Below are 14,846 nucleotides of genomic sequence, written 5' to 3'. Positions count from 1 at the left end.
GTCTCTCTCTCTCTCTCTCTCTCTCTCTCTCTCTCTCTCTCTCTCTCTCGAGTCTCAACCTCCGATGAGCTTGTGCTCGCCGGGTTGACATTTCCAAAGCACTTAAAATTAGTAAAATTTACACTACCAAAAAGAAAAGTACTAGTCTTTTAGACATTTGTATCACAAAACTTGCCATCCATTCGGTTTTGAACCGCTTTGACAGCAGCAACTCTGGCGGCAGTGGCAGCTCTATTTGAAGCCATGACCGCCTTGTTAACCTGTTCATCCACCCGCCGGAGGTTAGCAGCATTCTGTGCTGCTCTCCTAGCAGCCTGCCATTTAAGAACAAGAAAAGAATGAGCTACCAGAAAACTGAAAACATGTTGAGCGCCATAGCAAATTAGCCGGTTAAATACCTGAACAGCTCGGACAACTGCATCGTTTAGTGGCAGGAGAGGGCGCTTGAGGGTGCCACCATCCCATACGCCACATCTTGTATCCCCACTCCGGAACGTATAAACGCCATAGCCTTGCTTTCGGCCCTCATGCCATGACCCCTCGTAACAATGGCCATTAGCAAAATGATAGATACCAAATCCATGGATTTTGTCTCCGAAGTACTCCCCTGCATATCTATCTCCATTTCTGCAACAAAGTCAAATTTACCAAAATGATCAGGTAAACTCATCAAATTTAACCAGAAACCAGTCCTCCCATCAGTCAAACTCAGTTTCAGGATCTATTCAAACCAATGTCAGCCAAATCAAGTACAGAGTTGAATTGTAAATCAGCAATAACATCAGCTCCCAACTACTCAGCAACACAAGGAAATAAATCTAAAGAAAAAAAAAAAAAGTTGGCCGAGAAGTCAAATCCAAATTCTTGACACAATAATCCAAAAGCAGAACACCATCAACAGAAAATTCTTCCCCAAGATCACTTAACTACCAAACCCAGAAAACAAACTCCACTGTTTTATTCACATGAACAGTCCCAAACAGCAACCCCACAAGAACCCAGGTCAAAACAAAATCCAGAAACCAAACAAACAAACAAACACTGCAGCATATTCCAAATTCAAATTTTTTTTAAAAAATAATTGAATCTTCCAACAGTGGCACCACCCAGAATTAGCATTATAAACAAGAATCAAGAACTGACCTAAAATGGTAGCACCCAAGTCCATGCTTAGCCCCGTACTTGAACTCCCCAGCATAACAGCTCCCATCAGAGCAAGTCTGAACTCCAACGCCGTGGCTCTGCCCATTACACCACTCCCCGGAATACGAATCCCCTGTGTAAAATCTATAAACCCCATAACCGTGCCTCGATCCTTGCCTATACTGACCCTTGTATCTGCTCCCTCTAGCCCAGCTCTCAATTCCATACCCATCATACTTGGCATCGATCCAATCGCCTTCGTATCTGCCGTTGACGAAGTAATTGTAAACGCCGCTGCCGTTGCTTTTCCCTTTGTGGAACTCGCCCTCGTAGAAATCGCCATTGCTGTAGAACTCCACGCCTTCCCGGATGATGCGGTGCTGGTGCTCCTTCCGGGTCGTCTTCGGGTTCGGGTGGTGGTCCGACCCGATGAACCACTGCACGGGCTTGGTGTTGTGGTGGGCCCGGCAGAATCGGAACCGCTTGGACTTCTCGTCCCACGAGTGCTTCATGACCGAGACGCTGTGGTGGATCAGCGACTTGTTCTTGTTCGCCAAGAAAAGCGTGACCGCCACGAACACCAGCGCCAGCAGGAGGTTCTCCGACGTCGGAATCTCGTCGCGGCGGAGGAAGAAGAAGAAGAGGAAGAAGCAGAACCCGAAGAAGGTGAAGAGAACGACCGAGGCCACGGCCACGAACTGCCCGGAGCTCGCGAACCGGGTCGACCCGGCCCGAGGAGTCGACCCGGCCCGGATAGGGAGCAGCTTGCTGGTACTGGTCTTGGGCTTCTGCTCCTCCTCGTCGCCGTACCCGTTGTGGTGGTTGCCGTGGTGGCGGGGGGTGATGACGTCATCCTCGGTGACGGAGGACATGCTGTGGAGGCTGTGAATGGAGGATCGGATAGTGGGGGAGGAGCGTAGAAGCGACGACTGGGTCCTCGTAAGCTTCGCCTGGCTTTTATGACCGTCCATTTTTCGTTTCTTTCTCACTACTCGTAACCGTCCGATCAAAACTCTCTTAGTCTCTAAGCAAACCACACCACCTGTAGCGAGAAATGGTGATGACAGGCGTTGTGAGTCTCGAGGACGGCGGCGACATCTGAGGAACAACCATACAACACAGCCCCCGGCGCACTTTAACCCTCTGAGATTGCGGCCCCACAGAGCGGCGCAAGTTAGCACCAAACCCCCCAACTGAAACGCAGCGCTCACCAGAAGAGAGAAAGAGAGTGAGAGAGAGAGAGAGAGAGAGTTCAGAGTTTGCTTGGAGAACTGGACCGGCCTCTCGCGGCTTTGATTTTATTTTATTTATGAACATTTGGGTGAGAGAGAGAGAGTCGTGTTCAATATGGACCGTCGGATCTGGATCCACGGTGGGGTTTATATTGATGTGGGGCCCATCTTAGTCGGGAAGATCTGGTCGTCGGATCTAGAATCGGCTTCGGCTCCTTTTCTCGCTTTACTGTGCAGGCCGGCACGTGACACCGCCCACGTCACCGTATTTCCGGCGAGAATAACCTTCACCTAGGGTTCAAATTTACTCGAAACTTCGTCGTCATTTCACTGTATCGATATCTTTGAATGTATCTTGAAACAGTTTTGTGTAAATTTCGTTGAGTATTTCATCTTAAAAGAAAAAACCAATTTGGGCGTTTTAGGGCTATTTTGATTGTTGTTAGGTGTTTTTGAATGATTAAAAATGATTAGTAGTACCATTATTCCTTGGAATGCATTTTGGGGAAAGAAGTAAAGATTCTTAACCAGTTCAAGTGAAAGTTACTTTGGAAATCATTTTGCATGAAAAAGGAAAGTAATTAAGTGGATTATCTGTACACAACTCAGAAGCAATGTATATATGTGGGCATATGGTGGAAAAATGGCAGAATATTAACCAAGCAATGGAAAATTTGGCCCACTCAGAGTTTTAGGAAATTTGGGTTATTTATGGACCATTTGGAAAATTTCCAGGGACTCTATCTAGTCTATCTGTCATTATTTCATGTGTATATGCTTCTTACTTCTATAGTTTTATACCTTAAAGATCTCTGCGTCTGAGGATTGATCCCATATTTTTAATTTGTATACCTCAAATACCACCCTAGGGCTATAATGCAAGTGTCAAGTTGGTAAATAATCTCTCAGCTGTGAGATTTTTTTGGCAACCAACTGTGAGTTTTAAGGGTTTATGAGATTCATAGTACTGATATTTTCTTCCTTTCACATCTCATTTTGCTTCATTCCGATCCTAATGATGAAGAAACTTTGTAGAGATAAACCCTAAATAAGTTATAAGATTATATTAGCCGGCCGTGTCGTAATCCGATAATATGACATGGTAGAAAAACGTCTTACATCGACCATAAAAGTAACAACATGTGACCACATAGTATTTAAAAACAGTTGAGAACAGTTATTTGGTAAGACGATGTTTGAAAGAGTGAATGTCAAACAAGAAAAATATCTTCTTTTTTTCTCTGACGTATGACTAATAACAGACATTAAGCATGTATAAAAGTTTGACGTAGTAAGATGAACACATCAGAGTAATGGAATGAAGCATTGCCCATAAAACTAAAACAAAACAACTAGAACATGACTCTAGTTGTTCCAACTTCCAAGAGTGTATGCATATATAACACACTACATCTCATAAAGTTTTGATGCAATATATGAGCTCAACTCACACAACAATTAATCAGTTGTTACAAACAATACGAAATGGCAATTGGATCATGACGTTACACAACTTGACCTAAGAAATTACTCCAAAGTGCAAGAAAATAATTGATAATAATAAAGAAAACTCATGAATGGAAAAGGAACATAAAAGTTATTTGGCCAAATTTCCCACATCTTTGCTATATTCCAAGCATGATGTATGAAACTTTCATACATGTATTTTTATCTTTATATTGCTACACATGCGAACCCCCTCACGTCGTTTCAAACAAATTAAATGGCGAACAAGGAAAATGTTAGTTTTATAGGAAAGCAACATTCTTTGAAATATTTGCTTTTGAGTTTCATGTGTAATGATCAAGCAGGCCAGCAGGATACTCAGTTTGTCAAGATTTGTAGGCTACCTGCACCACAACAATGTTAACAAGAAAAATTATAAATCAAATTAGTTGGCGTCACGGTAATTAGATGTAAGGCTGGGGAATTATCTGGGTGTGGATGATAATTGTGTAGCTAATAGTAGCTATCTTATCTTTGATATGTAACTTATTGTCAAACTAAGCCTGTGAATTGTAGTCCATACTTGCATCAGAAGAACAAGTGGATGTTTGAGTAGCCGCATACACCTCTGTCGCTTTACTGTTTGTTTGAACTGATTGGCAATGATACATTTAAATGAATAGTTAACATGGACCGTATTATCAATGAAAACCTTATAATAAAACCGATCAATAATGTATTTATAAGAGAAGATTGTATATAACTAAATACCTTCTATATTGATTTGTAAATGATTTTTACTTGATGAACAAGTTTCTAATTTCTCTTTAAAATGGGATGCTCAATATTTTGCAATTAAGAAGAAATGGTACCAAATTCCAATTGACTCGATCCATGGTCATGAGTTTTGCAAATAAAGAGGAAGCCATGATTCTTTCATTCCATTACCATCATGACATGGCATGGGTATCTCTATCTATTGGTATGTGAAGATTACATTGTTTTCAAGATGTGTGTCTCATACAAAATCCATTTGAAATCATTTTCAAGCTTTAAAACCGCAAAACAAAGATTAAGCTAGGCCTTTGCCGGCCAACCAACAATAATCTAGAATTTGTGCACCAAATCAAAAGAGATTTAGAAAGTTAATGACAAAATATGATTAACGATAGTCAAGTACCAATATTGAATGTAGTTTTTTTTCTTTTTTTTTTAATTAAGTAAACAACTTAAATATTACAATTTCGTGAGTCGAACTCACAAGCTTCAATATTAAGAAGATATTATACCATTAGACTAAAAACTTTAGGCAAATCAATATAAAAACTAAACTTTAGGCAAAAACTAAACTCATCAAGCTCGTATTGATCGACAAGTACTCGATCATGAGGATAAGTGACGTTGATTAATGGCGGCTTCATCAGGTCCTGATTGATCTTGATACTTAGCTATCAACTATCACCATCTGATCATCAAGATCCGAACAGATATATATACACTCCAAAATTCCAAAACCAGTGCACTGATTTTGGCCCCCTCTTGAAATTGGATTAATCAAATTGGGCGTGTCGTGACCCTCAACTCATATCTCTTGATTAGTATATAGAAAATGATATCTCTCCAATGATAGTGTCTCAATCCTTAAACATATAGCTCTCTACATTCTACTACGGCGTGTAGGACCTTAATAATCCTGGTTACTTTGAGCTAGAGGCCCCATTATCCATAATTCCTTTATTTTAAATATATATATATATATATACACACACACACATACAGTCATTCTCAGCTACGGACGTCTGCATTTATTCTTACGATGCAGATTTCCACTTTACACTCTATTTTTTAATCGAATTTTCACATCTTCACCGTCTAGTATTTAGATACTAATGTATAGATCATCTATGCAAAATTTCAGCCAATTTGGTTATCATTAAGGCACTCAAAACTGCGTTTTTCTGTTATAAATATGAACGGTTCAAGTTCGACAGAATTATGTTCATCCATTAGTTTAATCGAGTTTGAGTGCCTTAATGATAGCTAAATTGGCTGAAATTGGCTGAAATTTTACAGAGATAATCTATACATTAGTATTTAAAGACTAGACAGTGGAGATATGAAAATTCAATTGCAAAGTGAGTGTAAAGTGAAAATCCGCACCATAAGAATAAATGTGGACATCCGCATCTGAGAAAATCTGTATATATATATATATTTATAGATTTTCTTATATGTGTATATATATGGGAAAACTTCTCATAAGGACCTTATAATATAAGGATTAAGTGATTACTTTCTCTATACGCATCTTGATGGCTTACCGGCTTGGTATAATCATTATTGTTTCTCGCTTCTGAACACATACAAAGCGGACATTATGATTTTCTAGCTGGATTTCAAGGATGGGTCGTCTGAGGCTCTGAGCTTAATACCACCACAAAAATGGCTCTACATGATAGAACATAATCTGCATATACATTAATATATATATATATATATATATATCTGTATAAGAAGAAATATACGTATACTATCAGCCACACTCGCTCATCACCTAGTTTTGAAATGTATACATGTGGTGATGATCTGAACGAGTCTGTCGTTTAGGTTGGTTTCCAAATTAGCAAGGAAATTATTGAGCTCAAATTTGTTTTTAGGGTTCTTCAATTCACCTTTCTGCCCTAGTCTAGCTTTTTCAAGTGGAGACCAATATATCATATATATTAGTTTCTAAAGCTGTAGTCATAAACCCGGCCCGAATGAGGAAAAAGGAAAACAGATCGATCAACGAATTGTAATTATCAACGTAAATGGGAGTAATGGATTGGTTTAAGTTTTGCTCAGCTCGACTGTGGTGGTCCATTTGCAAAGCTTTTTAGGGCAAGCAGGGACCTAGATGTGTTGTTGTTGTTGTTCCGTACTCTTATCTCTCACTCACAAAACACGTACTGCTAGCTTGCTTTATTTGCCAAAGGTTGAAGCTAGTTTTCATAATTGAACCTTTTTCCTATCTACAAGAGGAGGCTAGGAGTCATGTGTCACAGCTCAGAAAGCCTGTGATATCTATATCATTAAGATTCAAACCGATCAAAATTCAACCTACACCTGATCGATCATATGCAGGAACCCAGCACAACTGCATGGACCAGCAGCATCATGAATCTTGCTATATAGCTTGATGCCCTTAATGTATATATGGCAGTACTCGGTAGCTTACTTCAAAGTTCAAACTCTATATGCTTTCGGCTCCAGGCTAGGGTTTTGATTAGTTGCTACATATAGTTCAAACTCTATATGCTTTCGGGGGTTAATAATTCAACTCTATATGTTGAACTGATTTAAACTCAATTATGTTCATGTACGTGGTTTTCGATCAGCCACACGTACACAACATCTCGATTAGAGATGAAGATGCACCTCTGGGGGCCAAACAATTTATAGTTCTCTACTATTAACCAACCATATATAGCTATAGGAAGCCCTTCTAGTGAGGACCCTTAAGTTGAGGACTTTGTGAGAACTTTTCGGTTTATGGTTTAAAAGACCCAATTTTCGATCACATTTTGACATCTTATCCGTTCAGTTTTTAGGTTTATATGAGTAGATCATTTCTACAAATTTTCATCTAAATTGGTGTTCGTTAAGATAACAAACTAGATCAAATTAATGGACGAACCAAATCTGTTAAATATGAACCGTTCAAGTTCATAATTGATAAATCACACTTATGAATGTCTTAACAATTTTCAATATAGCTGAAAATTTGAATAAATGATCTACTCATAAATACCTATAAACTGAACGGTCAAGATGTAGATATAAGATCGAAATGTGGGATAAGCCGAAAAGTCCTCACCAAGTCCTCAACTTAAGGGTCCTCACTAGAATGGCTCCCTATAGCTATAATCGTAATTATTTTCTAATAATTGTATTAACCGGCTCTTAATATATATTCGATGGGTCTTCATGCAAGCGCAAGCCCAATTTTTGCCACTCTATCTTCGTTTAAGTTTAGTCTATATGTTCTAGAGCCTATTCTGCATAAATAATCATGAAAGCGTTGGTTTGATACATAACTAAAGCAGATTCACATCAGGATTATCACTACTGCAATCTTGGAAGAACATTATTCAATATCAGTTTGCATTTTGCATCTTGATATTACAGTTCAACAAGAGTGAATTGTTCCTTGAGACTCTAACTAACAACATCACTATCCTTCCTTCCTTCTTCAAAAAAAAAATCACTATCCTTCGAAAAAAAAAAATTAACAAAATCATTGAATTCAGAAAAGTAAACTATAAGCTAGTACAAAATTCATACTGCTACTTGATCCTTAACCGTAACCACTGGGTTCTCTAGATCACCTACTTGTTCTTCATTCTCCCTTGACATCTCCTCGAGGGATTTTCCCTTGGATTCAGGAACCAAGAAGGTAAAAAACAACCCTATGGCATTAATGACTGCAAGCACCAGCAGAGAATTCTTCATTCCAATTCCAGCGGGAAACCCTGCATCAGCCTTAGCCTTATCTTGATTCTGCGACGCATACAAGAAACCAAATGCCCCAATAATTGCACCCGCCTTGCCGAACGCCGCCGAAATCCCGTGACAAGTGGACCGGAACCTTGCCGGGAAAATCTCAGCCGGAACAACAAATGTGGTGCTGTTAGGTCCGAAATTGGCAAAGAAAAATGTCAGCCCATAAATCACGATAAAACCAATATTGTTCGCCGGCATAGTCCAATGGTGGTACCCAAATCCCAAAACAAACATGAAACAAGTCATGAAAAAGAACCCCATTAGTTGAATATAGAATCGTCCAATGCGGTCGATGAGAAACACTGTGGCCCAATAGCCGGGGACAGTTCCGCAAAGAGCAATTAGGGTTTGTGCCCTAGCAATCTTGTAAAGCTCACCAAGGGCACTCATGGACTTTGCAGAGGGTAGCCACCCCACGGCGCTGAATATGTCTTTCTGGAATAGGTTCTGGCTGTAGTAAGCAATGTCTAGCAAGAACCAACACGAGGCTGTTCCCAATAGATGCAACCCATGTCGCCTCATGAACTCCTTGGAAAACAGACCAAACGACTTGGCCTTGCTCTGCACTACTGTACTTTGCTCCTTGATCTCCACGTTTAGCACTTTGGACATGTCTTCACAAGCTTTGGCACCATCCTTGGCCACCAAGGCAGTGTACCGAGGGGTCTCGGGCATTTGTCTTCGCCAGTAGTACGTAAGGGCCGCCGGAAGAGCTCCGAACATGAGAATGATCCTCCATACGTAGTCGGCCTGAGCAGGGATGGACCCGGTGGGGTTCACCGAGTAAGGTTGCGAGGGATAAAGCGCATTGAAGATAGTGGAAACTACGATAGCCACCATTCCTCCCGCCAAAATCCCAAACCCTTGCATGGCAAAGACGGCAGCGATAAACGCACCACGTGTCTTTTTGTTGGAGTACTCAGCCATGATGGTGGCGGAGAGCGGGTAATCGCCGCCGATGCCGAAGCCGAGCCAGAAGCGGAAGAAGCAAAGGGTGGCCATGACGGAGTTGGGGGTGCTACCGAAGGAGAGGCCGGAGCAGATTGAGCATCCCACCATGAGCATTAGGGTTATGCCATAGACGCATTTGCGGCCGAGCTTGTCGCCGAGGTAGCCGAAGAAGAGCTGGCCCGCTAGGGTTCCACAGAGGGCGACTCCATTGACGGCTGCGGCCACGTTAGGAGGGAGGCTGCCAGGTTTAGGAGACCCCGGGACGGTGTAGTAGATGCGGCCGAGGAGTTTGGTGACGAGAGAGATGCAGAAAAGGTCGTAGGAATCGGTGAAGAATCCCATGCCGGAGATGACCACCGCCCTGAAGTGGTAGAATTGTGTTTTGGCGACATCAAGCACGGAAAGAACTTCCAGCTGCGGCTGGCCTTGGCCATTTGCCATGACTGAGGTTTTTTGTATTTCTCTCGATCTCACACTCTCTGATGTTGTTGGAGGTTGTAAGTTGTGGTTAATTTATAGAATTTTAGGGGAGCAAATCCAAGTAGAACTCTGATTAGGAGTTCGTCTCATACATTGATATCCATAACCAATGAGACAGTAGAATAAGAAGAATATTCCTAGAATGTATGATTCCTGATACAAGAGAATAATCCCCTACTAGGAAATCTGGGAATGACAATACCAGTATACCAATAGCTAGTACGTACCTGGTATTTAATTATAATATATCAATCAATTAATCTTGAGTAAACGATTTATTGTGAGATTGAGGAAGATAAAGAAGAGCAATTTGCATCTGTGATGGATTGCGAAACCAAACAGGTTTCGTGAAAGAAACAACTATCACTAGCCATCGCAGTTGAGATAATATTGTCAACACACGTACACCAGTATCTCCTTCAAATGCTACGTTATAAATCACAAATCTAAAACACTCCTTCAAATGCTTATAATTTATTAAAGAAAATAAATAGCTAGCGATACCTTCTCTTACTCTAACCACACACATAAATAGCTAGCGATACTTTCGATTACAGTGTACTTCCCATCATACCCCAACTCTCTCACATCTCATTTGGGTGTAGAATTAAAGTGAAATACTTGCACAGGATTTGGGGTTCATTACTTCAATGAGTGCCATTATATGGGCACGGAGCGCCCGCGTGAAAGGCTAAGAAGCCCATTAAACCCAGAAAGTTTCAACAAAAACATAACGTCTCTAGCTAAAAAGGCAAGCTAAAAAGGCAAGTTTTTCTTGTTGGCTTGTACGTACTTGGCAATGCATGCAGTACATTGGCTTATTTTTCTCCAATATTCTGCCTCAATGAACAATCGATCTTGACCTCATTTGATTTGTAAGGTCGGAATAAGTTGCTGATATTCCAATGCTCACCCAATAAAGATGTGTGAGACTCCGTTAATAGGAAAAGGTCTGATATATAAATACAGGTTAAGTTTCAACATATAGATGATACCCTCCTTCCAGGTAAAAAGAAAACATCCTTGCCCAAATCTTGTTAGGCACTACTGTAACTCTGAAGTGAATACACTAAACCTTCCAGCCAAACAGGTTTTATGAAAGAAACAATTATCACTAGACTTCACAGTTGAAATAATATTTATCAACACACCATTATTACTCTACGCATAACTACGTTAATCTTATAAAACAGAAATCTAAGTTTTCAACAAAACAAAAAAAAAAAAATAAGAAATCTAAAACACTCCTTCAACTGCAGGGATCGCATGACCCTCTTCAAATGCTTTATTAAAGTATAATAAATAGCTAATGATAATTTCACTTACTCTAACCACACCTGTGACTTAAATTTTGAGCTTCTCCTTCATCCTCTCAACTGCAGCCCTAAGAGTTCCCTCATCCTTGCAGAAAGTAAATCTGACTAGATTCTTTCCATCGCCCGGGTTCAAATAAAACACACTGGTAGGGATTGCCACCACCCCGACTTCCTTGATCAGATACTCACAAAATGCAACATCATTTGGTAACCCAAAAGGAGTGTGATCTACAACTACAAAGTAGGTCCCGCTGGACGGATACACTTTGAAACCGACAGCCTTCAATCCCTCCACCAAAATTTCCTTCTTTGCCAAGTAATCTCTTTTCAGCTCCACAAAGTAGGAGTCTGGGGCTCTGAGAGCTGTTGCAGCCGCCCACTGCATAGGAGTGGAGGTAGCAAAAGTGAGATAAGAGTGTGCCTGCCGCACTCCCCATGACAGGTGGGGGGGAGCTATAGCCCAACCAATCTTCCAGCCAGTCAATGAGAATGTTTTCCCCAAGGAATTCAGGGTTACTGTACGCTCGTACATTCCAGGAAGAGAAGCCATAGAAATGTGATCCATTTCAAAAGCCAACTTATCATAAACTTCATCAGTGAACACCAGTACATCATTTTCAATGCAGAGAGATGCAATGATGTCAAGTTCCTCTCGTGTGAACATCTTTCCAGTAGGATTATGCGGAGTATTGATAAGAATTGCACGAGTATTCTTTGAGATGGCAGACTTAAGTTCCTCAATGGGGACAGCAAAATCCGGAGGGCGTAGTGTGATACCTTTTACTTTAGCACCAGCCATGGAAAGAGTGGCCTCATAAGAATCATAGAAAGGAGCAAAGAGGATAACCTCATCACCAGGATTTATCAAACCCAACATGGTTGCTGCAATTGCCTCTGTGCACCCAGAGGTAACGGTTATCTCTTTCTCAGGGTCCACAACAAGTCCAGTTTCTTTCTTGAATCGGTCAGCAATGGCATTGTTTAAGTCAGGAACCCCATATCCACGAGCATATTGATTCTTCCCATCTATCACGGCCTGAATTGCAGCTTCCTTTACAAACTCGGGACCATCAAAGTTGGGAAACCCTTGCCCAAGGTTTATTGCGCCATGTTTAACGGCAAGATTACTCATTTGCGTGAAAATTGTCGTCTTGAATTTTTCCAATCGCTTCGCCACCTGACATGCATCAACACATACTTAAATCCTCCAATTGTAGATGGATTGAAGCTTTAGGAAGATATAATAATTAATAACTAGATATGAACAATATGTTCATGGCAACATCATAAATCACACCGCAAAAGTTATAATAACTAATTCATCTCAGTTAGATATCACTTGCCCCCATGATAGTGAGACCTTTACCCTTTAGACAATCAAGTAGGCAATACAAACATGTCAAAGGAATTTCAGTGCAGTCATATATCCAGCACGCTGATAAAAAAGCAAGAATTATAGAAGAATCTGATCTGATGAGGTGGAGGAAAGGAAATATATAAACAGGGGTTGGATAGTCTATAAGAAGAAACCAAGAAGATATGAATCACTACTGAACAATTAGAACGTTTGGATTTCCACATTCTAAAACCAAATATGATGTATTACATATGGTAGTTTAGAAACACAGATAAACTGCCCCAAAACTCTAATTAGTGGATCACTGGTTTGAAGCATAGAACTTAACTGTCTATTTTAAAAGTTACCAAAAGCCTTAAAATAGCTGGTGTGCATTTTGTCAGGAACTATCATGGGACACATAACTAAGGTTATTCAACCAAGAGGGGATGACCTTGGCCAGAAATGACAAGTCCCAAGTCTACTGGAGGCACACTTTATTGGCATCTGTATTCCCTACACAATTTACAAAGTCAGATTGTGGTTCTCTATGGGACTACTAGCTATCATGGACAATGGTGTTTGACTGGAAGAAAGACCAACCAATAATAAAGTACTACTATAGACCCAAGATCAAGAGTTTGCTACACAAAATTCGAAACGGTTTGCAAATGGTACAAGTAAACCATTCAACAACGGAAACTCATACTGTCATAGAATTGCATTATCTAGTTACATAACTATTACATTATGATAATGCTCCAGCAGGAACTTAGTTGTAACATTCGTAGTCAAATTGCACATACAGTTATATGAAGGTTTTCTTCATCTGTGTTTCTCTTAAGAACACCTAACGCAGAAAAAAGTATAAAAAGTAAAACATAAAACTTCAATAACATTGCAAAACAGCAGCTAAAGCATCAAACATACAAAATCTATGGATTAAGAATACATTGTAAGCAGAAATTTCGACTATACCAGACAGATCATATTGCAGATGATAAAGAGAGTTAATCAGTGTCAGATTATCTCCACCAGAGTTGTTAAACTTGAACTTTAGCCAAATATATGTATTTTTGTAGCAAAACTCAACTCCACCAGAATAGCAATAGAGAAGTTCAGTTTAACTATTGCTAAGATGGATTGCTAAATTTATCAATTGAGTCATGAATTGCTAAAGGAAAAGCTATATGCAAACTAAAGACGAAGGCTTTATACCAAATATTTGAACCAAACTACACATAAGCCACCAAATCAAACACATATTGGAATCAATAACAAGTGGGTGTACCTGCAATGGCTTCTGGGTTATCTGGGTCGACTCTGTTTGACCCGAAAGGGCATCCTTTTCTGTGGAAACGGTGGACATGGTGGCTGAGACAAAAGGGCAACGAGGACGGACTGTGGTTGTTCTATAACTTGTATTCCTTATAAAGCTCAAATGTTTTAAGAAGGTTGAAGAACCCAAACGCATTTCAGAGGATGGCCAGGTACATTGAATCCGCATGTCAAATTAAATTCTCAAGGACAACCAAAGTGGAAACCGTTTTATTCAGTGGCTGCTGAAGGAAGGGAAGGACCTGTAAGATTCCTCTGGTTTGATAAGAACGTACCAAGGTGTGTTTCATGCCTTTTCTATATGTATGTTAGTGGGCCCATCATGATATCCTTTGTGAGCTGAAGCCCAAAATGGAGTTTCTATTGGGTCTTGAGGTCTTGCTATAGCTGAGGAAGTTAGGATGGAAATTTAACTATATACTATAGCATGTGAACAGTAACTATCTTTTTTTTGTGTGGATCTAAAACAGGTAATTTAGATTTTTTTAGATAAGTTTTCTCTCGGCAAAAAATTTTTTGCCTTCCATTTTTGACTTTTCTTCTGTCTCCTGAATCTTCCGGATCGATCTTACCTCTTCAGACCTCCTTTATTTTTATTTCTCTCGTCTCTCTATCTTTACATCTCAGAGAATATCGTCGTTTCGTTTCATTTAAACAGTGTGAACATTGTAACTTTTTTTTTTTTCGTTCTAAAACAGGTAATTTAGATTTTTCTAGATAGGTTCTCTCTCGGCAAAAAAATTTTTGCTCTCTGTGTTTGACTTTTCTTCTGCCTCTTGAATCTTCTGGATCGATCTTGCCTCTTCAGACCTCATTTATTTTTATTTCTCCCATCTCTCTGTCTTTGCATCTCAGAGAATATCGCCGCTTCGTTTCATCTCTTTCACTATTGTTCCGTTTTGTGCCTATATACTATTGTTTGGTTAACTGTTCATAAGCACTGTGAACAATGTGCAGACCTTTTTACCCTGCTGATGGGCTGTGTAATTCCGTATTTACCTTTCGTTTCAACTCTAGATATAATTTTTTTTTTTCCACCGCTTCTCGCTCTCTCTCTCTCTC

General features: G+C 40.1%; 3 protein-coding genes across 3 annotated transcripts; all 3 read right to left on the bottom strand.

The window, feature by feature from the left end:
• Nucleotide 1: 1 nt before the first annotated feature.
• LOC101299051 lies at nucleotides 2-2,395 on the bottom strand. The gene is made up of 3 exons (XM_004290798.1): nucleotides 1,144-2,395; nucleotides 399-627; nucleotides 2-314 (listed from the first exon to the last, which is right to left on the bottom strand). Exons 1-3 carry the CDS (start codon nucleotides 2,112-2,114, stop codon nucleotides 150-152), a joined length of 1,365 nt encoding a protein of 454 aa, XP_004290846.1. The 5' UTR covers nucleotides 2,115-2,395; the 3' UTR covers nucleotides 2-149.
• Nucleotides 2,396-8,138: 5,743 nt separating this feature from the next.
• On the bottom strand, nucleotides 8,139-9,755 carry LOC101296746 (probable inorganic phosphate transporter 1-7-like). The gene has a single exon (XM_004292636.1). The coding sequence runs from the start codon at nucleotides 9,753-9,755 to the stop codon at nucleotides 8,139-8,141; it is 1,617 nt and encodes a 538-aa protein (XP_004292684.1).
• Nucleotides 9,756-10,885: 1,130 nt separating this feature from the next.
• On the bottom strand, nucleotides 10,886-14,016 carry LOC101298764 (methionine aminotransferase-like). The gene is made up of 2 exons (XM_004290797.1): nucleotides 13,738-14,016; nucleotides 10,886-12,287 (listed from the first exon to the last, which is right to left on the bottom strand). The coding sequence occupies exons 1-2, from the start codon at nucleotides 13,951-13,953 to the stop codon at nucleotides 11,139-11,141; spliced, it is 1,365 nt and encodes a 454-aa protein (XP_004290845.1). The 5' UTR covers nucleotides 13,954-14,016; the 3' UTR covers nucleotides 10,886-11,138.
• Nucleotides 14,017-14,846: the final 830 nt, after the last annotated feature.

Source organism: Fragaria vesca, linkage group LG2 (assembly GCF_000184155.1).
Source record: "Fragaria vesca subsp. vesca linkage group LG2, FraVesHawaii_1.0, whole genome shotgun sequence".
Classification (NCBI taxonomy): Eukaryota; Viridiplantae; Streptophyta; class Magnoliopsida; order Rosales; family Rosaceae; genus Fragaria; species Fragaria vesca.
Note: the sequence above shows the minus strand (reverse complement) of the source record. Positions and strands in the feature narration are given on the sequence as shown.